General features: G+C 57.2%; 3 protein-coding genes across 12 annotated transcripts; 1 reads left to right on the top strand and 2 right to left on the bottom strand.

The window, feature by feature from the left end:
- Positions 1-475: 475 nt before the first annotated feature.
- Positions 476-14919, bottom strand: GABPB2 (GA binding protein transcription factor subunit beta 2). Of its 7 annotated transcripts, XM_074853003.1 has the most exons (11): positions 14861-14919; positions 13052-13114; positions 12670-12809; positions 11489-11656; positions 11155-11349; positions 10616-10766; positions 7629-7742; positions 6112-6297; positions 4526-4656; positions 2548-3739; positions 476-1269 (listed from the first exon to the last, which is right to left on the bottom strand). In XM_074853003.1, the coding sequence occupies exons 3-10, from the start codon at positions 12775-12777 to the stop codon at positions 3452-3454; spliced, it is 1341 nt and encodes a 446-aa protein (XP_074709104.1). In that variant the 5' UTR covers positions 12778-12809; positions 13052-13114; positions 14861-14919; the 3' UTR covers positions 476-1269; positions 2548-3451. The 7 variants fall into 7 exon arrangements, with proteins under 7 accessions (XP_074709104.1, XP_074709100.1, XP_074709098.1 ...); XM_074852999.1 differs by lacking the exon at positions 7629-7742 and having other exon boundaries at positions 12670-12812; XM_074852997.1 differs by lacking the exon at positions 7629-7742.
- Positions 14920-15805: 886 nt separating this feature from the next.
- On the bottom strand, positions 15806-20797 carry MLLT11 (MLLT11 transcription factor 7 cofactor). Its single transcript, XM_074853031.1, has 2 exons — positions 19210-20797; positions 15806-17635 (listed from the first exon to the last, which is right to left on the bottom strand). Exon 2 carries the CDS (start codon positions 17626-17628, stop codon positions 17359-17361), a length of 270 nt encoding a protein of 89 aa, XP_074709132.1. The 5' UTR covers positions 17629-17635; positions 19210-20797; the 3' UTR covers positions 15806-17358.
- Positions 20798-22124: 1327 nt separating this feature from the next.
- CDC42SE1 (CDC42 small effector 1) lies at positions 22125-27434 on the top strand. Of its 4 annotated transcripts, none has more exons than XM_074853033.1 (5): positions 22125-22211; positions 25264-25471; positions 25563-25673; positions 26190-26264; positions 26402-27434. In XM_074853033.1, exons 2-4 carry the CDS (start codon positions 25418-25420, stop codon positions 26259-26261), a joined length of 237 nt encoding a protein of 78 aa, XP_074709134.1. In that variant the 5' UTR covers positions 22125-22211; positions 25264-25417; the 3' UTR covers positions 26262-26264; positions 26402-27434. The 4 variants fall into 4 exon arrangements, with proteins under 4 accessions (XP_074709134.1, XP_074709133.1, XP_074709135.1 ...); XM_074853032.1 differs by lacking the exon at positions 22125-22211 and adding an exon at positions 23042-23194; XM_074853034.1 differs by lacking the exon at positions 22125-22211 and adding an exon at positions 23201-23346.
- The last annotated feature ends 366 nt before the right edge of the window (positions 27435-27800 follow it).

The following is a 27800-nucleotide window of genomic DNA, read 5'->3' as shown; positions in this document are numbered from 1 at the left end:
CACCCCCAGTCCCACGGCGTTTGTTCCCACTCCCCCCCCCACCAGCGACACCGACTTTTTTTTTTTTTTTTTTCCCCTCCTGTTCTGAAGGGGAAGTTTTGTTTCCCAGCTGAAGGGAGTTTTTGGCAAAACTGAGCCTTTTTCGGGGGAGGGTGGAAATAACAGAGAATGGCGGTGCTGTGGGAGGCACAACACAGCGTTTATACACAGCACAGCTGCCGAGCTCTTCAGATTCACAAAGAAACACAAATTTCAGGCAAAACGTAAAGGCCAAAGTTGACAGCGTCCCTTTACACCCGCAAACGCTTCTGGGTGTTAGAACCACCTGCCTGGGTTTACTTTAATGCTGTCCCGGCCCCTCTGACGCAGGTTTTGAGCTCAAACAGACCCAAAGTGTCCGTGTGCGGGGGAACAAAAGAACATAATTTGTGCTCAAAGTCAGCGAGGAAACGCCAAAGTAATCAACAGCCAGGAACCGAGTCTCTCCAAATATTCATTCATAAAAAATAATTATTAAAGCCTTCTTCAAAACATCTTTTGGAAAAAAAAGATAAAAAAAGTCTTATTTATAAATACAGCTACACTGGTTATAAATAAACGCACTTTGATTCTCCAAAGCCGGCGAGGCTCGGGGAGCTCTTCCCACAGGCACAGGAACCCTCCGAGCGCTCGCGGGCGGGATTTGGGCAGATCCCACCTTCCCTTCGGGCCCAGCCGCCAGGAACCGGCCCACTTCGGGGCGGAAAACCGTGTCCTCTCGGGGCGAGGAACTCCTTCGGCGCCGGGACCGTACGTTCACGCCTTTACGAGCCCGTTAGTCCGCGCCTCCGACGTCGGGGCTGATCTATCGGCAAAGAGACGTTAACAAAGGCCACAACCGAGAGAAAACCGCGTTATCCGGACACACGTGGAAATAACAGGGACAAATGCAATGGGAGGTCCATGAAATTGAATTATTGCCTTGAATCCTGCCAACAGTTACAAAACTAGGACCAAAAACACCCCCATAAAACCCCAAACCAATGAACTACGGGCCGAACGAGCTCCGGAGTTTTCTCTTGCCAGAGATCCCCAGAGAGCAGGCCAGCTGCTGCGGCTCGGAGCTGCGAGTCTCTCCTCGCCCTTGAAACTTTTCCGCAACCGACGGTATTTTTCTAAACTTCACTTGATCATCTTTCATCATCAAGCTCCACGCGATTACTCGAGGTGCTTCCAAGCAGTTGACCCCCCTAATCCGCTGGGCTCAGCGGGTCCCTGCGCTAAACAGGGCTGCAAAGAGCAAAAAAAAAATACAAACGTTTCAGTAACAAGATCAGCTGCTTATTAGGAAAGGATTTAGTATCTTTAAAAGCTGTTTAGTAAAAAAGAAAGTGACGTGTGTCACAGCATCCCAGGATGGGTTGGGAGGGGCCTTTAAAGGGCATCTAGACTGGGCAGGGCCACCTTCCACTAGCCCAGGTTGCCCAAAGCCCCGTCCAACCTGGCCTTGAACCCTTCCAGGGAGGGGGCAGCCACAGCTTCTCTGGGCAGCCTGTGCCAGGGCCTCACCCCCCTCCCAGGGAAGAATTTCTGCCTTCGATCTCACCTAAATCTCCCCTCTCTCAGTTTAAACCCGTTCCCCCTCGTCCTATCCCTCCCCCCTTTCCTGTAGCCCCTTTCAGTCCTGGGAGGCCGCTCTAAGGTCTCCCCGGAGCCTTCTCTCCTCCAGCTGAACCCCCCAACTCTCTCAGCCCGTCCTCACAGGGGGGTGCTCCAGCCCCCCGAGCATCTTCGTGGCCTCCTCTGGCCCCGCTCGAGCAGGTCCGTGTCCTTCTGCTGTTGGTGCCCCCAGAGCTGGACCCAGCACTGCAGGGGGGTCTCACAGAGTGGAGCAGAGGGGGAGAATCCCCCCCTCGCCCTGCTGCCCACACTGCTCTGGGTGCAGCCCAGCACACGGGTGGCTTTCTGGGCTGCCAGCGCCCGTTGCTGGCTCACAGGCAGTTTTCCATCCCCCAGCCCCCCCAAGTCCTTCTCCTCGGGGCTGCTCTCCAGCCACTCCTCGCCCAGCCTGGGTTTGTGCTGGGGATCGCCCCGACCCGTGGGCAGGACCTTGCCCTTGGCCTTGTTGAGCTCCGTGAGGTTGGCACGTCCCACCTCTCCAGCCTGCCCAGGCCCCTGGGGACGGATCCCTTCCCTCCAGCACCCCACACAGCTTGCTGGAACATGCCGAGGGCGCGCTCAGTCCCTCTGGCCGTGTCCCCACCCCGGCCCCTGAGGACATCGCTCGTCACCGCTTTTTTTCCCTCATGGACATGGAGCCACCGACCCCAACTCTTGAGTGCAACCACCAGCCAACTCCTCCTCCCCCGAGCAGCCTGTCCACCAGATCCACCTCTCTCCAACTCATGAGATGAGGATGTTGTGCAGGACCACACGAAGTTGTGCACCAGCCCAGGTAGATGACGTCACCCTTCCCTTCCCCACCAACACCATAACCCCAGCGTAGGCCACCAAACTCCTCAGGCCCCCCGTGCCCTTAGCGAAGCCACGCTGGCCGTCACCCATCACCTCCTGATCCTCCGTGTGCCCCAGCAGAGTCTCCAGGAGGATCCGCGCCGGAGCGGCATCTCCAGAGACAACTCCACTCCCCAGCTGTCTCGCAGCAGCCGCCGCACGTACAGTTTTGCAGACAGAATCAGCGAACGCCACTGTTCAGCACCAAATTTGACTAAATACCGTAAAATCGAGGAGGAATTTTTTGTGATCCCTTTTGGTAGTTAAGGGGAAGAGCTCCCCCAAACCGTTCCTGACACAACAGGGGTGAAGCGTGGTATTCCCCGGTATCGTGCACGCTCCGGCTGACAGACACTGAGCCTTTGCTCTTGCATTGAAGGTTGCCTCAATCAGAAAGATTCATGGTTTTGGAAGAAAATGAACATGTAATTCACTTTCTGGCTGAAAGGGGAAATCCCCTCCGCATCTCTGAAGATTTTAAAGCAACACTCCAAGAGACTATTTTTTCTCTGAAGGTCCAGATCCGGTCCCTCGACTTCGCGGAAGGGAGCGAACACCTCGGTTACTGCAGAAGGTCAGTTTTCAGTGCTGTAATTTCCAGGCAGCCGAGCGCTAACGCCAGCTGCTTTGGCAACGAGGTATTTCTTTTCCACTCCCCAACAAAGCAGGTATTGACATCACCAAATAAGCCGTCAGGTCACTCGCTGGCTAAAATTTTGTTAAAAGGCTTCCAATCCCTCAAGGTCAAGCTTTAAAAGCACCTTTTGGCACGGCGCCGAAAGCAGAGTTACGCTGCGAGCGGCTGGGGAAGCTTCGACCCCGGCGACGGGGCGGCTCTGCCAACAGCCCTCTGCTCTCAGCACCGCTTGCCAACAGCACCTTATTGAACCAAAACAAAAAAAAAATAAGAGGAAAAAAAAGTTACTTTCCTTTAAAAAACCCAGTCAATGACCAAGGATTAGGAGGTTACAGTTTCCACAGCGGTATCAGTGGGCTGATCCGTTTGCAGCATGGACAGCACCGATTCCTTGAGGTCTTCTGGGGTTACCGCAAGCGGGTCCCCCTCGGCGACCTCGTCGAGCACCGTCACCTCCACGCCGTTGGGCTGCTGCCGCACCATGGCTGCCAGCTTCAGCCGGTACTCCTCCGCCTCCTGCTCCTTCTTTCGGAGCTGGCTGCGATATTCCTGAGCCTTCTGGTTCGCCTCCTGCAGCTGCTGCTGCAGCACTTCCCTTTCAACGCTGTCCTACGGAAAACAAAGTTGAGAGAGCCCATGATGGAGGCCCAACCCGCAACACGAAGGAACCGGGGCGTGCAAGCGCTCCGACAGCTACGAGTTATAAAAGCAAAATGCTCTGAGGCGGCGCTAGAAACGTGCTCGGGTCGAGTTCTGTTGGACTGGTTTGCTCAGCCCACGTCACTGGAGGCAGCCGGGACATGGGGAGGCCCCGACTGGCTGGTGGGTGTCAGCCCCGTGGCGTGGGGAGGCACGCCGGGGGGTTACGCAGGATCTCACCATCAAGAATTTCAAAGGTTGGAAGCAGGTGAGACCACGATGCAAGAAGACTACAGAGCTGTTAGTGCTGAAAAGTTGGGAGGCAAACGAGAAGAACATTGTTCCTCTGGCAGAGAATGATGGCGAGTCATTCCTGCTGCTTTAGGGAGAGCTGAGCCTTGGCTCACACCCGACCCATGTGTTGTGCTTCTACAGGAAATCCTAAATAATCTCAGCAAACGACCACGTTTCATCTAAAAACCCTGAGCTACAGCTTCAGCACAGGCAAAACGGCAACAAGAGGTTTAGCTGGCTCTTTTCCTCCTACCTACACTGCACTGAGCATCGCTGCTCTCAACCGCTCGCGTGTGCGGGAAGAGCGGGGCACCTCGGAGCAGCGCTTGTTACAGAGACATCCCCGGGCTCCGCTCCTTTGTTCCGAGATGGTTTGGGCAGAACAGGAGCCCAACATCCCCAGCACAGCAGAGGAACACGCAGGAGACGACGGCAATCCAAGTTACAAGCAGGAGTATCTACCTTGTCTTCCCAGTCATCTACGTTTTGTTCCACTTTTAGCTTCTTGGCCAGCGGCTCTTCCTCCTCTTCTGCGTCATCTCTGTCTTCAGCGAGAGTCTCTTCTGCAACCTGACCAGCAGGTACAGTTAAAACTGAAAAATTAAAAGGTGACAAATTATACAGTGCGAGACATGCTTTTGCACAGATGTTTCCCGAAAGACTTCTCTGAAGTCAGCGCATCGGCGCGGGTCTGGAGAGAAGAGACCTGCGGATTGGCAACGCTGAAGTCTCCCCGGAGAGAAGAGAAACTCTGGAGCGGGTCTCCAGTTTTTGTTATTCAGGCCTCTGAAATACCCGAGTATTTCACCGCAGCGGGGCTGACAGAATCCAGAAAGATTTGCACCTCAGAAAACATGTGACGTAAAATCTATCATTCTGATGCCTCACTAATGCAATTAATAGCCGAGAGAGGCTAAGCAGGAGGAACTGAAAGCTCTTCTCGAAAATTCCAGTACACGGTCGCAGGGGCTAAGCTCTGAATCAGCTTTAAGCGCATGCAAGAGCTGCAAATACTCCAGAGAACAAACACATTTTAAATCTGCAAACAGGGGTTTTCACTTTGGGAAGCCAGTAGCAAGAATTCATCCAACCAAGGAGGAGAAAGGCACCACGTGAGCTAGCGAAGGTAGCGCTACCCGAACAGTTCTGCCTTTGTCTTCCTTAGGCTAAGAATGGGTTACAAGCCAGGAATTACTTGTAGTAATTTGGCAAATAATTCTGAACAATTAACAGGTTTAGAGAATTGCTTTTCACTCGTGAAGTCCGTGAACAGGCAGAACTGATGTAACCATCTCACGCTGTCGCACCGTGTGCGTGTTACAGGAGAGCGGCTCCGCTTCCTAATCCTCCTCCTCTGCACCACCGTTAATCCAAATAACGGAGCATCCCTGGGACACGCTGAAAAACTTGTTGGTGGTAGACAAGGCTGATGAATTACATCCCTTGAGGAAAGAGAAAAATCACTGTACGAGCACTCTGGAGCTCTGCCCTGATTTAGTGAGCACCACTTACATTTGCCTTGTAAAACGGAGAGATTATATTGCCCTAGGCAATACAACTAGTTATGGGAGGAAAAGGCAGATTTAAGCTGATATTAATGGCCTAATACTAAGTTTTACAAGAACAACAGAGTGATTGCTAAAGGTAACAGGCTGCAGTTTCATCGGCTGAGTGATTTACTCCCAGACAGGGAAGTTCACCACGAGATAAAGGAATCATCTTCACCCGGCTGCCGAAGAGACAACGGCTGAACTTGGCATTTCTGCGAAAGGTGTTTGGTTTTAATGCAAAGAGCAAAATATTGAAGCACAGCAGCGTGTATTAAGCCTCGAACAAGGGGCTGGCAAGCTTTACTGCTGATGTAAGTCTCAGAGGCATTTTAACCCCTCCTGGAGCCCAGCGGTCAGGCACGGCTCAAGCCAGGTCTCACCCACCGCCGGCCCTGCAGGGCTCCACGGGGCTCATAGGCAGCACTTAATATTTTTTTTTTTTTTTGTCTTTTTGGAGTTAATCCTCAGCGCTGCCCTCCGAGCCCAGCTCCTCCTTACCTTGCTGCCCATCCTGCATGGTCAGGATGAAGGGCTGGCTGAGGCCGCCGGCGGGGATGGCCGTTTGCAGGCTGCCCAGGGGAAGGCCGTCGGTCACAATGGCGATGAAGTGCTGCCCTCCGCTGCCAACCACTTGTTGTAGGGCAGAATCGATGGAATTTGCTTCCGCTACTTCCTCTGTCTTACCTTGAGAAATAAAGCAAGCGCCAAAAAAAAAAGTCAGCGTTTCCTTCTCCCTTCCTCGAATAGAAACTGAAGTGAAAAAGCTCAAGTACGTGGCTTGAGACTCCTGGGATGCCTGCTTATGAAAAACAAGCTGGAAGTACAGAGAAATGCGTTACTAAGAAATAAAGTCTGAGTAGGGGAAAGAAAAGAAAATCCACTACACCTTAGCAAAACAAGTCTAGTTCTGGAGTAAACCCAGCGGGTTTGGGGTAAATTAGTAAGTACAAGCACCTGAGCATACGAACTGAATTAAAAAGCCTGGAGCTGGAGGCAGCTGCCCGACAGACCTGGCCAAGCTTCCCCCCGTGACCCTTCCCCCAGCTCCAACGCAGACAAACCACACGCAAAAAACCCTCTTTGTGCCTGAAGAGCCCCGTCCGCACGGGCACGGCCAAGGCAACCACGAGGAGGCTATTTAGCGTGGCCGGATGACTCCACTCCCTGGGACACTTTGTGTGTGACTTAATGGCTCGTATAAATAATCAGGATTTCAACCCTGCGGCTGCATCCTGCTCCCGGCACAGGAAACAGGGGGGGTCTGACCCGCTGGGCGCGCTCTGGGTGCCAGGGAGGAAAACACTCCGGCACCGCAGGTCAAGGCGTCGGCGGCGCGGCACCAGCAGCTTGAGGAAGTCAAATTGCTCGTCTCTGGGTTCTAGGAAAAATGCTTAGCTTTGGGGAAAAGAACTGAATTCCAAGGGGAAAGGATTATATAAACTTTATCAAATTCTTCAATCTGAAGTTAATGAAAGGTCAAACACTACACTCTACAAACAAACCGTAAAAGATCATAAAAAACCCAAACACAAAACACGCCCAAACCTTTCCGTAAGAAAAGTTACCAAAGCCTCAAGAGACTCAAAACATTGACTACCAACATTTTACAGCAAAGTGGGGACAGAAAACACTTCAACGTCCTTCTTAAATACTTATCTACATTTACTTTGATATGAAGCAAACCTACGCTCTAGAGCTCCGGGGTTTTTTTATACAACTGTTAAAGCACGTCAAGGGAACACACTGTCACGTCAGGGTCAGACACGCTGGCTAACAAAAATGAAGTTACTTCTACTGGTAACAGTTGCTGGTTTTTTAATTAAATTTGAACTGGGATTAACAAAAAAAACCCACCACAAAATCAGCCCACTGCTTCACAAATATTGACCGTCATCTCCTCCTTACCCTTAAAGAAGGCAAATTTACTTCCACATCTCACATTTCCTTTGATTTCCTGGCCAGATACCCGCCAGAACTACACAAATTTGAACCGGCATCCGCCCGGTTTCCCCTACCCGGGTCTCTGTTTGAGTTGGAAAGCGGTGCCGATACCTCGGCGAGGGCCGCAAGCGCGGCAAGCACGGAGGTTGTTGAAGTGGGAAACTGCGCCGTAGAGACGTGAGAGTCACCTGGTTGGGAAAGACGAGGGCAAACGGAAGGACTGTCAGGACCTGCCATACCTCAACGGCGACCAACGCACTCAGAGCGCAACAATCTGGTCTTCTAGAGATCGAGACAGCAGCTGTGAAGTATTTTCTGGGCTCCCAGCGGTCAGTGGAGAAAGGGAGGTGGTACAGATCATTTTTCAGGAGGTGCCTCTCCTCCTGCTGACTGTAAAAGGGCTTTGATGCTACTTTAGCACAGACTGCACCCACGCTGAATATTTTATGATCATTTTAATCGAACCTAAAGCAAGTATTTAAGCTTTTTCTGAATCACGTAACAAAAAGCAGAGCACACATGACCCGATTTGCTCCAGTTTCGCTGTAAGAGGCAGGGGAAGGCAGGCTGCCTGCCGGGCCACCGGGCTGCCCAGCTCCCCCCTGGAGACAGGGGCGGCTCTTCCAGACGAGCGGCGCTGCCTGATGATGCTGGAGCCCGACGGGCGTCGTGCAGAGCGGTTGCTACGCACGGAATTACCTGGCTTCGCGTCGTACTGCAACTCGCAAAAACTGCAAAAAGCTGAAGAGTATCTTAAACTCGTCAGCTGTCACGAGTAAATTACAGCACCCCAGTTCTTCCCGATTTGGGAGAGTCTCCAGAGCGACTTCACGGGCCAAAGGTTTTAGCACAAGTCAGGTCAGAGCCTTTTGCCCCAACGCTGAGATCAGCTGCGCGTGCGGGTCCGTCCTTCCTCCCCTGGCAGGTTGGGTAACGGAAAGACCCCGGTTACTGCAATGGGGTATTGATTTGAACGAGATAAACAAGGCTTCTTGGTTCCCAAAAAACAATGTTTCTTCCTCCAATTGACCATAGTAACTCCTATTCAAAGGCCAACTTCATAAGAATGAACAGGAAATTAACTAAACGGGCGCAAACTCAGTGCATAAAACCCACAATTCCTCTTAAAAAAAGAGAAAAAAAAAAGAGATCCTGTACTTCATTGCCAGCATAGATAAACAGATTATAAGCACACAAAGGGAAGTTCATTTAAAGTTCCCCCGCCTTAACCCTTGCAACCTATTTTCTCTCTTTCACGCCAGCTCCTGATTTTAGGAGGTTATTGAGGGGCTTATTGCCAAACGATGATACTTTCAAAAGGTCGTGGGCTGGGCACGTGAAAATACCACAGGACTAGTGACTGTTTTCAGCAGCTTGTAACCAGCTTTCTTCAGAGCAGCTAAAGGTACTTGTTTGGATTTAAAAACTTTTTCAATAACGGAAGACATCGGGAATTTAAGAGAGGTAGGAAAAATTATTAACTAGAAGTGCTAAATAAGAGATTTTTGTGATAATGAAGGCGCAGTCGCTGATGCCCTCTTGTGGGAAATGAGGAAAAAACCTCCTGACGTGGCCTAGGGCAGGGGACACCGTCTGTTTTGAAGCTGCCCGGCTACTACTGATCCTTGAAGTGTCGTGGGGGGAAAAACCCAGGGTATTTTAGTCCAGTCCCACGTGGGCAATAAGCTGCCGCCGCCGCACGATTACGCTGCAGGATGTACGAGGAGAGACGGGGATTTACGAGGCCGAGAGCTCATCCGGAGCGCTGCCTGCGGCCGCTCGCCCACACACCGAGGACTGGGGCGAGCGGGAAACAGGCAGAGAGGGGACAGGGTTGACTTCCACATCAAAGGGATGGAGGAGATGGAGAAAGAATGATTTCAACTGAAGGGCTGCATTCACACCAGGAGAAGGTCCGAACGGGCTGTGAACGTGCTTAAGCTAAAATGAGCAGTTTTCTAACAGCCTTTCAGCAGGGCGTTGGCCTCCGTGACTCCCACCTGGCAGAGCCTGATCCGTCTGCAGACACCGGGACCGTGGCCAGAGCGTCCTCCCAGCTACAAACCCCCCAAGTTTTATGCCCCTTTTGGGTTTGTGGAACGTCCTTGACTGATGATGCTGTGCGCCAGTCACGCTGCATTTTCCTCGCATTTTCCCCTCTCCAAAGTAGGGGTCGTCGGTGCCCCAAAGCTGCGAGCAGCTTGGAGAGCAAGTCTGGAGCGTGGCTGAAGTGGCCGTGGCCAGGCCCAGGCAGAGAGGTCGGGGTGGGACTGCACAAACCAGGGGTTTTCAAAGCACTCTCCAGCATGTGAACAGTCCCACTAACCAAAGAATTACTCACATGCAGAAGTGTTTGCAGGATGAGGCCAAATAGCTTCACAAAACTTGTATTTGGTAGCCTCCTTGTGACTGAAAAGAAACAATGGTTTGGATTTCCCCAAATACAGAAAATTCACTTTAAGAGTTATGATGAAAATTGGAATTACACAAAAAGAATTCACACTCAGCCTTGAAAGTGTTTTCCCCACCAAAATCAGGCTCACAGAACAATGAGGAACATAATTATTTCCATCTAAGATGTGGGACAGAAGAAATAAGGAGTAATCTACATATCCAAGAGACCTGCTTATTCTGCAATTTCCTTACTCAACATTTACATACAGTGAAACATCCCCTCAGCTCTTGTAGCCAGTGAAGAACAAAGCAAACTGTTCCCCAACCGCTCGGCAGCGCTCAGGATTTGGCACAGGCCACAGTTCTCATTATTCCTCTGTTGCAATCAGCCAAATCCATTTTCTCAAGCTCCGTAACAGAGCAGCCCCACAGCTGAGCTCAGCAGAGCTTTGCCACGCACAGCGGCACCACCTTTACTTACATCAGCCAGAAATCTGCTTTGTTACCTTCGACGGCAAAAATGTTCCGGGGCAGGAAGCAGTAGTTGGGTGTGTTTGGCTGGATTTCACCACTTTTCCTCTACTAAATAACCATCTGCCCTCTGCTGGTAAGCAGTCTTAGAAACTTTTTTCACAACTTGCCCACTCAAGGTCACGTAAAACCTTACCTGAGGTTGTTTTGGCGTCTGCTGAAGAGACGAGACTAGCCAGATTGAAAACTTCTCCTGGTGTGAGAAGAAATGGTGAGGTGAGAGTCACAGTGTTGGTGAAGGGGTTCGTTCTCTCTGGATGAGGGTTTACCTGGTTCTGCATGGCTTCCTAGGAAAGAGCAGGGTCAGGCACACATTCGTCAGGCTTTCTGTGCTGATTAGCATCTTTCAAACATTTTAGAGGCAGATTATTTCTCTCTGCAGCACGTCAGGGCCACCAGTGAAAAAGCTGTGATAAAACTACCACCTAAACTTGGAAACTTGTAGTACAATGGTGCAAGACGCGTGGTAATAAAACCCCATCATCACCCCCCGAGTCCTAGCAGGCACACGCCGGTCGATTTAGAAATCAAACAAACCTCATCCACCTCCATATTTCCAGTTCTCTCTGCAAACAAAAAATGATCCCACCGGACACAACAGGATCCCTCTCGCTCTAGCACAGAGGCAGCTGCGGGGCAGAGAATTACCACCAAGTTTCTCCCTCCCGGACCTACCTGCAGCATGATCAGAGTCTCTGGATTGTTCTTGTCCAAAGCGATATCAAAAGCCGATTTATCGAACTTGCTGAAAGCGTGGACGTCAGCTCCGTATCTGAGGAGCAGCTCGACGACGTCTCGGTGGTTGTGCTCTGTCGCCCAGTGCAAAGCCGTCATTTTCAGCATGTCCTTGGCATTTACATCCGCCCCGTTCTGAAAGAAATCAGCTTTACTTTGTGCGCCATCCTCTCTCAGGGTCTTAAAGGCGGTGCCTGTGCATTTCAACATCAACGCTCAACTCCAAGGGTGATTTAGACCAGCCTTAACGTTAGACCTAATCTGCTGTACTTACGCTAATGAGCAGCTCTACAATATGAGTGTGCCCGTCAGCCGCAGCCATGTGTAGTGGCGTCCGGTCCACTTTCGTCCGGGCATCTTTGCTCACACCAGCGCGAAGCAGCACTTCAGCTGTCGAGTAGTGGCCGTACTGGGCAGCCAGGTGCAGAGGCGACGTCCCGAGCTGCGGGTGAATTTAGAAGAGTCAGTCCACAGCGGGAGAGGACAGCCACAGTCATCACCACGTGTACGTCCGGCAGTAATTAAAACGACAAAGCTTCTGGAAGAAACACATTTATCCTTTTTTCCTCCACTCAGATATAAGGGGCTGCCCGTCCATTAATTTTCCTGATAAACCTCAGACTTTTCAGGGATCTTCAACCTGAAGATCAAACACGCTTTACTTTCTCCACGGTGCCACTCGCTCAGCCCTGAGCCTCCTTTCCAAGCCAGAGCAGAACAGCCCTGCCGTTCCGATCTCACGACAGGCAAGGTCACCGCTGTGCAGAGAAGGGCACTATCGCAGCGCCACCGGGCTCTGCCGCCTCTCGGGGCAGTTCATTCCTTCACCTCGCAAAGCTCAGAACGAACCGACTCATAAGTCAGGAAATGAAGACAAGTGGTGATGGAAAATGGCTACTGATGGCTTGTTCATGATTCTCGGCCTCCCTGTTTATCCAACTGTTACTCTTCAGTTTCGTTAAAGCTTTTATTTCCTTTCCGGCCCAGGATGGGCTGGTTTGTTTTCAGGGTTTGGGTTTTTTTTAAGGAAACAAAAAAACCCATAAAGATGAGTTTCTTGATTGAGAAAGTTTAAACAATTAAATAAACTATTTGTAAAAGAACTTCCTATTACTGAGAGGTTTAACAGTTCTTCCAACTTGACATTTTGCTGCTGGGAACTGCAACTCTTAAAGCATCGAATCCTGTACCTGTCGGTGGCCAGGACAACACGGTACCTGTCACTGTGCTCGCGGGCATCAGGCTGAGATCAATCCTTACACAAACATCAGTTCATCTTTGCCTGAGGAACGTCTTGGTTCTTAAAGTGCTTTATCTGGAATCCCCTCCACCACAGAGATCCAGAGGTGCATTTTCTGCCCATCCACGCCCTGGTTTCACTGCTCCGGGTTCCACCCGCACCCTTCAGGTCCAGCGCTAAGAGCGCAGACACCCGGCGCCCGCTCCCCCACGTACCCAGTCGGTGGTGAAGGGAGCGCCGCTTGCCATCAGCTTGCGCACTTCGTCATCTTCGCCTTTGCGAGCTGCTTCGAGCAACCTCTTCCCTAGGTCCACTAAGGACATCTTCACACATGGGAACAAGTATTTGCCGAAAGCTGCTTTAAAAGCAACAAACAGAAAACAAACAAAAGAGCGGTGAGGCCGAGACGTGATAAAAGTGCCCATCTGGACACGCCATCTTCCCATACAGAACTAGGCCCAACACAATCAATAAACGGGCATAAATATTTCTATTTTTCAGTTCTGTGCTCTGAAATATCAAGCAAAGGCAGCACACAGGCTCAGCAAACGGGTCAGACACCAGAAGCCACCAGAGCTCCTGCAAAATCCCACTTACCTCAACAGCGCCTTGCACGGAGACGAAGACTTGCCCATGTGGATCCAGTTCCAAGAGCAGAACCTGTAAAAGCAACGGCAAAGCCGTTGGCGCCCCACGCACAACATCGTTTTGATTTTAAAAGCACTTTAAGAAGATGATTTAATCTCCGAGACACTCTCGCTGACCCCAGCACTAGCAACTAAGCCTGGGGGAACGATCCCTGTTCTCTGCTGGGAGGGGATAAAACAAACCTCGGTGACTCCAGCGACTCGTCCAAGGTCGTAAAAGGAGCAGAACCCAAAAGCTGGGCTCAACCTACCCCACAGCAGCGTCTCTATTTATTCCAAGCTCCATAAAGCACTGCGTGATGATGGCAACAGTGAACTACAGCGTTTTCTCACGACGGGGTTGCGCTGGGACGCCAGTCGAGGGCCGACTCGAGTCAGGCCGTTCGCTCACGTGGCGCCTTCAGTCAGCGGCTACAAACGAACGTCTGTGCAAACGGGCACCGCGCCACCCAGCCTAACAGCCCCCCAGCAGCACTGAGGCCCTTCCCTTCAATCGCAGTTCTAGGAAATAGTTGGAAAGCTCTATTTCTTCCTTTATTTCTTGTTCTTTCAAGAGAAACGTCCCAGCCTGTCCTCAGTGACGAACAGGACCAGCTATCAGCAGCGCAAGCCCTTGAAAGTAAAGGCAAACAGCAAACCTCACCCCTAAACCTCATCAGGACTCGCTGCCCGCATCCTCTCCCTCCACAATCCCACTTTATAAGAGTATTTTGGATGTGCAGCTTCTTCCAAGCGTGCAGTTACTGCGTGCAGCATAAAGCTTGGGACTCAAGAGCCCAGAGCAGTTACTCAAGAGTTCACCCTGCAGTCAGAACCTCGGATGCATTTATGATCCATGTGTTTGACTACCACAACCCCTCTGCCCTTTAGGACTTTCCAGTTTGGGTTGGTTGGGGTTTTTTTTTTCCCCCTTTCTCACTTCTTGTGGGACACCGACTATTTTTCAAACGTTCCTTCTCATCGCCCACATCGAACACACTTGCATGTTTTCCGGGCACAACTCGTTGCACCGAACTCTGGGTTCGGAGTTAACCACGAGCTTACGGCGCTCCCCACCCTGGGTGGGTTTGGAAAAGAAAGGAGAAGCCAGATCCTTAATAAAAAACAGTCACTTCTCGTATTAAACTGAACCTGTGTCGCTAAATTAATTATTTGGAGGCCTTGCATTCCTGCGCTCTTCCCAGCTGGATGCTTTCAGGGGGGATTTAAGTCTGAGGCTCCCTCTCTTTTTTTATTTACAAACATAAAAGTTATTTCCAGTACCCGCAGCTTGGGCTGCTCTTGACGAACTCCTCCACCTCCCCTCGCTGCATTTCACAAGTAAAAGGGAAGAGGACGCTTCTCCAGAACCCTCTGAGCGGCCGGTGTGGGGCAGCCCCACAGACCCGCCTCAGGACCCCCCAAAACTCCCGAGCCCCCCCCTCCTTATAGGGGACAGGAGCCCCTTTCCCCTCCCCTGGTCGAGGACCCCCCCCCGCCCGGCTCCCCCTCAGAGGGGCCCGTCGTCCCCCGGGGCTGGGACCCCCCTCGGGGCCCTGATGCTCCCCCCACCCTGTGCCGCCCCCACACAGACACCCCGACGGGACCCCCCCCGCGGGACACACACACACGGACCGTTCCCATCCCCTCCAAACCGGCCCCCGGCGCTGCTCCCCCACAGGGGTGTCCCCCCACCCCAGACCCCCTCCCCTCCCAGGGGGCCCCTTCCCCTTTCCCCCCCCCCCCAGGGGGTCCCCCCGCCGCCCCCAGCCCCACTCACGCGGCGGCTCTGGCCCCCCCCAGGCACGCGGCTGTTCCCGGCGCGCGGCACCGCCCCCCTCGCCCCCCCCTCCACTCCGCGGCTGTTCCCGCCCCTCCCACCGCGGCCACACAAAATGGCCGACCCGGAAGCGAGGCCGGGAGGTGGCGGCGGAAGGATACCGCGATGTAACAAAAGAGTCCTCCGGTGGCGGCGGAGGAAGGGCAGGTTGGGCCTCCCCTTGCTCTGTCGCAGACGGCACGGAGCGGGTTTAGGGAATTTCTCCTTCTTTTCCCCGGCGCTCTCCCCGCTCAGGGGCCTGGAGGAGGCGGCGAGCAACGCGGGGAGCCCTAGGAAGGGAGTATTTTCTCTAGCGGAAGGATATCACAAGAGCTTTACTTGATCTGTACCGCGGTTGAGGGTGATGCGCCTCTGTAGTTAGTTCCGGCAGAGGCGTTTAGGCGCCAACTATAAAAGGGCGGCGGCGCCTCCCTCAGGTGAGGGGATGTTTGTTATGTTTGGTTGGTTCTTCGATAGATTTATAAATATTGTATAGATAGATAGATAGATGTATGTTAAAGTCTGAACTCCTTCCTGTGTAGGAGGGGGTTCCCCTGAAGAAAGGGTTTCCAAGCCCCCCTCTCTGTGGTGCGTCCCCCCCTCAGGTGCCCCTAATATGTTAAAAGCGCCTGTTTTGAGGTAAATGTGAAACCCGGGGGCCTCTTTCTTCTCTGGACATTTTGCTGTGGGGTTTGGAAAAGCTGAAGTTTAAATAATAGAAATGTCTTTAAATTAAAATAATCCCCTAGGCTTAGTTTTTCCACACTTAAATCCTCCACAGCACTTGCAAAGACAGATTGTCCGTTCTCAGCTCACCATAAAAAGATTTAAACCAATTTAATGGCAAATTATGGGAAGAACTTGACGCTGGTCTACGTGGATTTTTCAAGTGTCCACAGGAATGTGTATGTTTTTAAATCATTTTATTTAAAGTTTCATAATAAATAACTTCTCCTGTGGGTTTTCCCAGGTGGGAACACAGAAATCAAACAGCTCTGCATAGGAGGGTTTACATTTTTCACCTCTGGTTTTACATGGGTGGTTCAAAGTCAGCAGGCTGGGTCATTTCTGGAGGTTACAGGAGAGCTGCGCTCCCTTTTCATAACAGTGCCTTTTTTCCCAATATTTGCCTCTTTTTGGGGGCACTTTTTAAGTGGTGCCTCAGCCTCCCCCTGGCCTTATGCCCCCCCAGTTCTTAGGACAGTTTCAGGATGCTCCACATCACAACTTCACCCCAATTAAACCCAAAGAAAGCACATTCAAGAAGACAAACCAGTTGTGTTCACTCTCCCAGAAAACAATCTTGGAAAAAAAAAGAGAAATGCGTAAAAGCCAGAAATTATCAGGGTTGGCATTTTTTTTCCCCATTTTGAGGTGATGCTCAGAAATAAACCTCAGCCTGCAGAGAGCACAGGTGAAAACCTCCCCGAGGAAAACAAAAGGCTTCCACTTGAGTGAATGCAGCAGTTTGTTGTTGTTATTTTTAGAGGAGTTGATTAATTGGGTGGGGAACCAGAAACGTTTTCATTTGGGGGTAAGATCAAACTAAATTCCCCATCTTATCTTTCAGCTCAGCCTCATTACCCATCCGGACCCCACGATACACCCAGTCAGGAGTCACGCCTGGGATAAAGCACATGGGGGAGAAAAAAATCAAATTTTGGGCCCTGAACATCCAGCCTGGACCCCACCAAGCAAGGTCAGAACATTTCCATGTGCATTTACCCTCCTGGCCATCATTTCTCCTGCTCAGGCTCAAAGCCACAAGGCTCAAAGAGATGATTTCTTTCAAGAAAGGTTTGTGCCCGTGTCCCGAGCACATCCCTGCCTCTTCCACTTTGCGTTCCCAAGGGGAAGGTTTAACGGGCGAAGCAGCTTTTGGAGAAACTGGGCCAGGGGAGCGCAGAGGGTCTCTGCGTCCCTGGGAGAGGAGCGGGGACGATGCTTTCTGTGAAACGAAGACGATTCCCATCGGTCCTGCGCCGCTCCCTTTGCACAAATGAGTTTCTTAAAAAAGCACACGAGAAATGAGCTCAAACGCTCGTCCCAGAGCACAGGGACGCCCACGGTCACACAGCCGCAGGGTGCAGGGTGGTGGCAGAAACCCCCCAGCACCTCCCGCACCCTCTGGCATGCGGACGTGGGGCAATGGGGTGGCTGTTTCCGCCCCCTCCCCTTGTATTTGCCCCCTGTGCTGTTACCCCCTGCTTGTACCGTCATGGTGTTTCCAGCGCTACTGCAAGAAGGGAGGAAAAGAGGGGGAAGGTGGAGAGAGGTTGAAGCTTTGCGGGGAGCCCATCACCATCAGGCCCGGGGTGAACTGCTGAGTTAATTAGCAATGTCAAAAACTGCCCAGAAACACAAAAAACAACCTCCAAACTGACAACAAAACCAAATCCTGGCATGCCTAGCGGAGTGGGAGAGGGCAGGGGGGGTGAGGAGGGGCAGAACAGAGGGCTTCAAATTAGATCAAAATCTAAAGAGCTAATTCTAGCGATAGGAGCTCTCCAGAAATTAAAGGTGTTGAACTGCAGCAGACTGTCCTCTTCTTCGGAGATGTCCTGGCTGACCTGGTCCCGCTCGCCAACGAGCTTGCCCAGCCCTCCTTTGGGTTTGTAGAGGGCCACGTCACTGAGCCCCAGCCCCTCCAGCTCCGCCACATCCAGCCGCGGGATCGGCATCCTCCAGTAGATGAAGGAGTCGTACTGGCTGCTGATGGTGTCCAGCATTTTTGGGCTGTGAAGGCAAAGGGGGTGAGGGGAGAGGAGGAGGAGGAGGAGAAAAGCTCTACCAAAGGCACAGGAGTTGCCCCAAAGTGGCCGAAACTCTCAGGTGTTGCCATATTGACCAAATCCCACAGGGTACCCCCCCAAAAATATCGCTGGGGCGGGAGAGTGTGGTGTCATGGAGTCTAGGCTGGGTCTAAGTGCAGATTTGAGCTCTACCCTTGGTCTTATCCACAGCCTTGGTCATGGCCCTTCTCTGAGACGCAATTTGGAGCAATGGGACTCGTCGCCCTGTGCCTCGGTTTCCCCACCCGCACAAAGGGGACTGTGGGAATGAAGGCTGCGGGGGGAGCCCCCTCGCAACCGCATCTCCTGACATCCATCCCGGGCACCTCGATGCCTGTGGGGTGCCATCAGCGGGGAGCAGAGACGGGCTGTCCCCCACATCCCAGAAACCAGGATCCAAATGAACCCTTTTTCCACCAAACCACGCAAAAGGCTCTCGCTGTTTCCCTGTGCCGAGCCCCCCGCGGAGCCGGCAGCGAGGGGGTGTCCCTGCGCGTCCCCCCACTGCCCACAGAGCCGTCCCCTCCCTCGCTGGCCCGCGTGGCATCACATCACCCCAGGGGACCGCGGCCGAACCCTCTAGAAGGGGCTGGAAGAAGCATCTCTCGGTGTTGCCATCGCATCCCACCCACCCCGCCGGTGCCGGCTGTGTGCCCACCACCCCGCCATGCCGTGCCGCAGAGCCCCTCCCGCAACCCCACCCCGATCCACCGAGAACTGGGGGAGAGCAGGAGCAGACATGGTTCAGCGTTTTCTCCTGCACGGCCTGAGCTGAGTCACTGCTGCGCTGACTTGCTTTTCCCTGGCAGAATTATGTCATTCACCTCCCCGCGTTTGGCAGCGGAGGTGGGGAAAAAAAAAAATCAACCAGCCGACCCAAAATATCCTCCTTTTCCCACTGATTCCCCTGTTTTAAGCCCTGGGAATTGGAATCCTAAGGGATGATTCAGACATACCTTGAATCACGCCCTCCCTCGCTCCCCGGCCGCGCGATGCGGGGTGACCAGCTGCTAAATTTAAGATCCCCGATGTGGCTCAGAGGCTACGAAAGGCTCCTGTGTCACCCCCCCCACCCCGGGTAAATCGAGCCACCGCACTTTGAAATCGCCTCTTCCCCGGGGAGACACCCCTGGGGGTCTTTCTGCACAAGAGCAGCAAATGGTTTAACGGTGACAGATATTGCGGGTTTTAAAGCTTCAAAGGGGGGAAAAGGGAGTTTCGTGACAAGAAATAAAAAATTTGGATCTCCAGAAAAGGTAATATGGGAAAAAAAACCCTCCTGCATTGCGTGTCACCCCTAAAAAAAGAGCATTTCCCCTGGGATCAGTGTGGTCCGCTTGTCCCTTGGGGGCAAAAACACTTTCATCTGGTTAATCCCTGCTGGTTGTTGCTCATGTTCCCCCCCCCCAAAAAAAAAATTCTGGGGTGCAAACACCCCCCTCCACCCAAATCTCTTCCAAAAAAAAAAGCATCCTCTTGCTTTTCATCCCCCTCCGCCCGCATCCCACCACCCCTCACCTGTCGAGGAAGGGTGGATGGGTGGATGGGTGGATGGAAGGACTCGATGCCGGCCGGGCTCTTTGTGCTGGGAAGCCGCGGGCGTCGCAGCGTCGCTTTTGTCTGCTGGCGCGTCTGGGTCTGCAATGCAGCCCCTCGCAGCCGCTCGATGGATTCCCCTTCGTCGGGGAGGGGGGGGGAGACGATGGGCAGATGAGTCAGCGGCTCCCACCCGCGCCGGGGAGGGGGAGGACGGCCGCCACGGCCGCGCGGGGGGGGATCCTGTGCGCTGGACCCCCAAGACGGGGATATATTAAACCTACAGAGGATGGGAGATTTCCCGCAGCGATTCCCGGTTCGCTCCTGAAGCCCCCAGCTCAGGATTCGGAGGGATAACGGACCGTTTTCAGCCTCCAAGGTGCTGGCAAATGTTTCTTTTTACCTGCCTGCGAAGAAATGGGGGTGCTGCGGTACCCCCAAACCTTGGGCTGCCAGAGGGCACTTTGCAGGTCAAGCGCAGGGAGGTTTGGTGCAAAAAAACCTGGGTAAGGTTGGGGTTTTTTTTTTTCGGCGTTGCTGAGTCTGGAGGTGTTTGGTCCTGATGCTGCACGGCAAAAATATCTCGGCTTTGTGTCTGAAGGCAGACGTGGAGCCAGAAATAGGAGGGAGACACCCAGAGCCGGCATCACTGCCAGGGCTGGGAGAGGGGCTGCTTCGAACCAAGGGGGGGCACCTCACGCAGCCCTGCTGCCCCCCGCTCCCCGCCACGGCACCCGCGGGCACCGGGCCACAACCACGGCCCCTGCGCCGACGCGGTGTCGGGGGACGGTGGCCCCCGGAGCAGGGCAGCAACGAAAACCCCAATGCAACCCCTCAGACCTGCCCCGGCCACCGCTGAGCCCCAAAACACCCTTTCTGGGGGGGCACAGGCGGGATCCACTCCCCTGCGAGGCTGAGAGCAGCCCTCGCCCTCCTCTCCCCTGGGCTTTGCTTGGTATCAACATTCCTCTGGGGCTTTAGGGGTGGGGTTTTTCTCCCTTTTCCTCCCCGTTCCCCGTGCACAGCTTGTTTCTGCCGGTGCCAAGTGCTTTTGTCAGCGCTCAGCTTTCAGCCGGGCTATTTCTGCCTCCTCCTCCTCTCCCCGCCGCCGTGAGCCAAGAGGATCCCATGTCCCCTCCTAAATAGACCCAGACTCAGCTCGGCCCCGCCAGCGCCCGGCTCGGGGAAAATGCCAACGTGGGGCCCAGCAGAGGATGCTGATCCCTGCGGGGGGGCGAGCTGCTGTGTTTTTGGGGATCCCCAGGGCCGTGGGGTGCAGCTTGGGTTGGTGACTCCGTAGGGAGCTGGGTGTGACCCATCCCTTCCCCTCAGGGTGTCACCTATGAAAGGGGTGGCTCACGCGGGACAACCCAAACCTGCGACATCCCTCAGTGAGAAGGGACCTGGGGCCAAACCCCGCGGGGGACGTGGCGATGCGGGGTCCCTCCGCGCTGCGGGGACACAAATCTCTTCGCCGCAGCAGTTTTGGACCTGGTGGTTTCGGGAGGACTGCCCCGGCCCAGCAGACACATTGTCGGGGGGGGGCTGTCCCGGGGGACAATGTCCTCTGGCAGCACAGGAAGCCAAAAAAAGAAGAAAAAAGGGCTCTTCAGCTGACACGAGGTCTCAAACACTCGGGGCTTTATCAGCCGGGGCCGCCCCGACGGCTCGGCCGGGTGCAGGACAGAGACCCGACTGAGCGGGGACAGTGCCGCCTTGTTCGGGATTTCTGGAGTGGGAGCGATGGGGACGGTTGGGATTCGGGGGCTGACGCGGGAAGGGACACTCTGGGGCTCACCCAGGGGAGTCCCAGGTGTGGGACCCTCTGACGGGCTGGGGACCCCCAGGAGGGGACACCCCGGAGCTCCCAGTCCAGCTTGGCCGGTGGCTGGAGCTGTGGGGTTTTGCTGGTGACGGTGTTGGTGACAGGACCGTGGCGGGTGACGGTGGCAGGGCCGCGGCGGGTGTTATTGGCAGTGACAGGGTCATGGCAGGTGACAGTGGTGGTGGCAGGATGATGGCAGGTGACGGTGGCAGTGGCAGGACGATGGCGGGTGATGGTGGCGGTGGCAGGGCTGTGGTGGGCGGCAGTGGCAGGACGATGGCGAGTGACAGTGGCGGTGGCAGGGCCGCGGCGGGTGTTGTGCAAGCGGAAGGGCCCCGAGCTGGCTGTGGTGCAATGCTTGACGCCGGCTGTGGGGTGGCCCCGGGGGTTCCCACCCTTTTGGGTGCTTCTGTCCCTGAGGGCTCTGGCACATCCGCGGAAAAACCGTGAATAAGCCTCGGGAGCAAACGGGAGCACGGCTGAGCCCTGGTGGGGACCCCCAGTCTGGCTGGGCACCCCCAGACCTACCAGGGCCCCCCAGAAGCCCCAGCTATGAGGGTCCCTCTGCCAGTGCTGAGCCCCTGCACCCCCAGCTGGGCACCCTCAGCCCTACCGGGGACCCCAGTTGTGCCGACCCCCCCCCCCAGCCCTGCCAGGGACCCCCAGTCCCACCTGGGACCCCCAGAAACCTCAGCCCTGTCAGGGCCCCCCCCGCAGTCCTGAGTCCCTGGACCACTACCCCTGTGACCCCCATCCCTAGCAGGACCCCCAGCCCTGCCGGGACCCCCAAATACTGCTTACCCCCAGGACCCCCAGCCCTGTCGGGACCCCCCAGCCCTTCTGAGACCCCGGGACCCCTCAGCCCTACAGGGACACCCCCCTCAATCCTACCCAGTCCCCCCCGGACCCCCCGAGTCCTTCTGGGACCCCAGGACCCCCAGCCCTGCTGGGACCCCCAGCCCCTCAGCCCTTCTGGGACCCCCCAGCCCCGCCGGGACCCCCGGCGCCCCCCCGCGGGCCGCGGCCCCTGCAATGCCGGCGGTGTCCAGGGTGGGAGCTGTGCTCCAGGCCGGGCCGGGCCGGGCCACGCCTGCCCGCTGCGAGCTGGGCACCGGCACCAGGACCCGCATCGGGACCCCGCACCCTGCGCCGGGGGCAGGTAACGGGGCCGCCACCGGGACCGGGATCGGCTCCCTCCCCCCACCCCCCCCCCTCCCCCCGCCCCCCCCCCCGCTCCCCGAGGGGTGCGACCCCGCCGAAGGGCCCCCGAAAGCGCCGTGGGAAGGCGGGGGAGGGCACCGGGGGCGGCACCGGGACGGGAGGGGGGCGGCGGGAGGACCCCCCCTTGCAGCCCCCTGGGCGAACCGGGGAGTCCTGCTGGGACCCCCAACCCTACAGGGACCCCCCCAGCCCTGCCGCGATCCCCCCGACTCTGCCGGGACCCCCCAGCCCTGCCGGGATCCTTAGCCCTGTCCGGAACCCCCCAGCCCTACCGGGACCCCCGGACCCTCCAGCCCTGCGGGGACCCCGAAGCCCTACCCCGACCCCCAAACCCCTCCCGGACCCCCCAGCCCTGCCGGGATCCCCCAGCCCCGCCAGCCCCCCTGGGACCCTCCAGCCCTGCAGGGACCCCCCAGCCTTAGAGTGACCCCCGAGACCTCCAGCCCTTCCGGGACCCCCCCCCGCCCTACCGACCCCACGGGTCCCCCACCTTTGCGGGCACCCGGTGTCCCCGTGGCGGCAGCCGCGACCGTCCCACGCAAAGGGGGTTCTCCCCCCACTTTGCCTCCCCATCCTGGGGGTCCCGGGCCCGCAGCCGGAGGGTCCCGGGGCTCTCATCCAGCACGGCCCCGTCCCCGCATGCCACCCTCCCTTCCGAGCTCGGGGGGACCCCAGCGGGCACCCCTGGGGCGGGTGACCCCCAGTGCTGGGGGGCCTGGAGGGCCCCCCCACCCCGACCAGCCTCGTTGCTCGCCCCGGTCCCGCCGGTGACGCAGAGCCGCCGAGCGGTAGTTTCCCAACAGGGAAGTCATTTTGTGTGTGCCGGCGCAGGCCGAGCCGTGAGCCGCCCTCCCCGGGGCCACCGCGGGGCCAGGCCCCAACGCCCAGGAGGGCTGAGACCGGACACAACTCACTGCAGGGGTGAGGGGGGCGCGTGAGACCCCCCCACGGGGGTTGGGGGGGTTGAAACTGGGGCAGCTGCGGCCTGCGGGACCCGTCGCCGACAACCGCCCCGAGCCGGGAAGAGCGGCCGGATCCGGCCCCAGCCGTCGCCCTTCGCTGGGCGCGAGGACGTGAGGCCCAGTGGGTGCTGGGGGGTGGTTTGGGGGCAGGAAGGAGGGGTCCGAGTGGGGGGGTCGAGGTTTTAGGGTCGGGGGTTTACACGGGGATTCGCTGGTGACTCGTATGAGGCTGAGCCCGTGCCTGGGGCTCCCCGCGGGGGCTCTTCCAGCGCTCCGGGGACTGGTTGCGATGCCGAATTTTTGGGGGTACCCCCTCACCCCCCCAAGGCGTTTCCACCGTGCTGCCGGATCCGGCAGCGAGCCGGGGCGTGATGGCGGGGGCCGGCTCCGGCAGCCTCATTTCCTAAGGAAATGGGGTTAGAAAGAAGAAGCGCCCCCCCACCCCCACCCCTGCTCCGTCCGTCCGTCCGTCTGTCCGTCCGCAGCCCGGGGGAGAGGCCAAGTTTGGCCGGGGGGTGCCGGTGCGCGGGTCTGGTGTGGGCACGGCCCTGGTTTACGCCACCCCAGACATGTCACAACCTGCCCGTTCTCAGCGGCTGCGCTCGCGGAGGGGGGCTGGGGGGCAGAGCCCAGACGCCGGGGTGAGGGGCACGGGGCGCTCGGGGGGGCTCCTTCGGTCGCGTCTCAAGTCTCCCTGCTGGGACCCGGGGCCGGTGCGGGGGGGAATGGGCATGACTGGGCCCCCGCTCCCCCTCGGCGCCCTGACGCCAAGGGGACGGGCTGCGGGTGCTGCCCGGGCACGGGGTCGCCCCTGGAGGCAGCGGGGTCACCCCGGGGCCAGATCCTGCCCGCGGGTCCCAGCAAGGCCACGAATGGGGACAGCGCCGAGGCGACGCGACCCTGCGGGGTCGGAACATCCCTGGGCACCCCAGGCAGGGGTTTGCACCCCATTTTTGGGGGGTGCTGGGCCCAGCACCCAGCAGCCGCGGGCCCCGCTCCTCCCCGCCGTGGGCAGGAAGCGCCGGCCGGCTGCCGTGGACTTTGGACCCATCCGGCGTCGCCGGCGCAGGGGCAGAGGAAGGGACTTTTCCTGTTTGCCGGCGCGGTGGGGTCCGGCACCCGTCTGCCGCCGCGGCCGAGCTCCGGCAAAACTTGGCCTTGCCTCGGCACAGCCGCCAGCTGCCCCCCACGCTGGCGTGGCGACTCTCCAGCGGCTGATATAGGGTTGTGCTCAGGCGCGGCCCTCCGTGGGTGGGTGAGTTTTGTGTGCGCCGCCGGGTGCTTTTGCAGCAAAAGACTTGTCTCTCCTTGGGGTGGGGGGGAGAGCACCCATTCTGGGGGTGAACCCCGCTTTCCACACCCCCCATGGCTACCCCAGCCAGGGCCGTAGGGTTTTGAGATAGAACTGCGCCGGCCGGGCAGAACCCATTTATTTTTCCCCCGTCTGCTTTTCGAGCCGAAGCGGAAGAGCTCAACCTCCGGCCCCTTTTCGGAAAGGCCGGGATATTTATAGCCGCCTGGCTCAGGGAGTTGGGATTTGCCGTGGCTGCCTCCGTCCCCCCCATCCTGCTGCAGCATCCCTCAGCCGCGTCCTGCACCGGGGCAGGGGCCGGGGCCAGATCCTGCCCTGGCCACGGGGACAATTCCTCTGGGTGGCTGTGCAATGCCCAGGGTCCCCGGGGGGGTCTCTGTGCAATGCCTGGGGGGTCCCTCGGGGTCTCTGTATGAGGCCCGGGGAGTCCTTGGACGTCTCTCTGTGATGCCTGGGGGGTCCCTGGGGGTCTCTGTGTGATGCCCAGGGCGTTCCTTGGGGGGGGTCACTGTGCGATGCCCAGGGGGGTCCCTCAGGATCTCTGTGCAATGCCCAGGGTCCTCAGAGGTCTCTGTGTGACAGCTGGGGTCCCTGGGGGGGTCTCTGTGCAATACCCAGGGTCCCTGGGGGGGTCTCTGGCCCCATTTGGGCAGTGGATTTGGGGGTGATTTGGGGAGGCAGGACCACAGGCATCACCCCTCCCTTCGCTCCTGCAGCCGGCTGCTCCTCTCCACGCCGTGCCACCCCGACCAGGTCCCCCCAGCTGTCCCCATGGAGTGACCCCGCGTGGGGGTCTCTGCACCGGCGTGGCCCCCCCCTCCCTGGCAGCTGGCCCAGCACGGAGGGAAGCTGGCCACTGCCGCTGCGAATATGAGCGACTTCTGGCACAAGTTGGGCTGCTGCGTCGTAGAGAAGCCACAGCCTGTGAGTAGCTTCAGCCTGGGCGGTTCGGGGAGGGTGTGGGGTCCTGGGGCTGTGGGCTCGGTGGGGGCTGATGGCCTTCATCCGCTTCCAGAAGAAGAGGAGGAGACGGATCGACCGCTCCATGATCGGGGAGCCCATGAACTTCGTCCACCTGACGCACATCGGCTCTGGCGACATGGCCGCGGGCGAAGGCCTGCCCATGGTACCCGACCCACACGCACGGCTGGGGTGCTGGGTCTCATGGTTGGGTGCTGGGTGTCATTTTTGGGGTGTTGGGTCTCATGGTTGGGTGATGGGTGTCATTTTTGGGGTGATGGGTCTCATGGTTGGGTGATGGTGTCATTTTTGGGGTGATGGGTCTTATGGTTGGGTGCTGCGTGTCATTTTTGGGGTGATGGGTCTCATGGTTGGGTGATGGTGTCATTTTTGGGGTGATGGGTCTCATGGTTGGGTGATGGGTGTCACTGTTGGGGTGGTGGATCTCACAGTTGGGTGATGGGTGTCACTGTTGGGGTGGTGGATCTCATGGTTGGGTGGTGGGTGTCACTGTTGGGGTGGTGGGTGTTGTTTTTGGGGTAGTAGAGTTTCACGGTTGGGTGACGGGGTGGGGTGAAGCAGCCTGACGTTTGGGTGACAGGCTATACGCTTGGGTGACGGGGCGGCGCAGTTGGGTGATGGGTCCCGCAGTGGTGGTGACACCTCTGCACCCTCCCTGCAGACCGGCGCCGTCCAGGAGATGAGGTCCAAGGGTGGACGGGAGCGACAGTGGAGCAACTCCCGGGTTTTGTAGCGTGTAAGTACGCGGCTGTGTGGGCGGCTGTGGCGGCCCTGGGCACCCGCTGTCCCGCTCCGGGGCACCACCACTAATTAACACACCCAAATGAGCCACCGCTTGTGTGGTTCCGTAACCCAGCCTCTTGGACTTTGCAGATTCCTGGCTTTTTCAGCCCAGACTTGAACTGCCTGATTCCCCCAACGGAGGAGAAGCCGACCTCGAGTGCTTTAACCCCGCGGTAATTTATGCAGAGCGATCCTCGCCTGGCTCCCGGTGGCTTTTGGTCGTCGTCCCCCCGGCAAATCCCTCCTTCCCAGAGGCATCGGGTCGGGGACGCGGGGAGGGAGCGGGGACGGCAGCCCCCACCTCGTGCCCAACCGGCATTTCTGCCGAAAGGACGCAGCCGCCCTCCCGAAGCGCACCAGGAGCTGCCGGGCGCAGCCGAGATGTGCCAAATCCTCTCAGTTTTCCCTTTTTCCACGCTGGCACCTCCCATGGGCCCCTCTCGGCTCCAGGCCGCGGTGCCTCGGTTTCCCCAGGGGATCGCGGCGAGGCCGGTCCTGGTGCGGAGGCTGATTTGGTGCCCTTCCGGAAGAGCAAAACCGGGATTAAACCCCGACGCTTCGGTGCAAAACCGGGATTAAACCCCGACGCTTCAGTGTCTCACCGGCAGCAGCTCAATGCCGACACCATCAACGAGCCCGCGGTGCCTCCAGCCGGCATTTCCTCCGCCGGCAAACTGCCACCTTCCTTCTTTTTTAGAATATATTTTTTTTTTAAGCTCAAAACAACCGACTAGGCAGCCTCCGCCGCCTCAGAGGCAGGACCGTGGTGGGATCACCTCCACCCGGGATCGCCACCAGGGTTTCACCGGCACCGGCCGAGGCAGGACGGGGCCCGACCTGAGAAGGGACTCGGGCTCCCGAATTCGGGCGCGGGTGTATATAATTTAAATAGCGCCGGGATTAAATATTGACCAGCACGTGCCGGGCGTCGCGGCCGGCTGGCAGAGGCTTCCCCCTTCGCCACGCTCCACGCCGCGCCGGGATGCTCCCGCGCAGAGCCAGGCTTTTCCAGCCCCGCGGCGCGCTCGGTGTTGGGAAGCGAGCGCCGATGCTCGATTCGGTTTTCCCTCCCCTGGGAAGAACAACCCCCCCCCCTTGAAATAAAACCCTTGTGCTGGCCCGAGGAGCGTCTGCGAGCTGCCCGGGGCTCCTCACCTCCCTCTTCTGCTACCGGCGCTGCCAAATTTGCCAGAAAAAGACCCCCCCCACGCACACGCTGGGCACCGCGCTCCCACCCACGTCCTTTATTCACCCGAGGCCACCGCTCGTCCCCGTCTGTCCCTGCCACCGCGTCATGTCCCGGCTGCCGTCCCAGCTGCGGGGAGAGAAAAGCCCCCGTGGCCGGCGCCACACGACCCCCGTGCCAAAGCCCAGCCCTGCCGAGGGGCCTCGCACACCGGACGGGCTGAGGGACGCACGCCGGCTCCGAGGGGACAAGCCGGGAGAGCTCCCGCGGGCTGGCAGCAAACTCGCCCTTGCCGCTGGAAGT

Source organism: Strix uralensis, chromosome 32, assembly GCF_047716275.1.
Source record: "Strix uralensis isolate ZFMK-TIS-50842 chromosome 32, bStrUra1, whole genome shotgun sequence".
In the NCBI taxonomy this organism is placed as follows: Eukaryota; Metazoa; Chordata; class Aves; order Strigiformes; family Strigidae; genus Strix; species Strix uralensis.
Note: the sequence above shows the minus strand (reverse complement) of the source record. Positions and strands in the feature narration are given on the sequence as shown.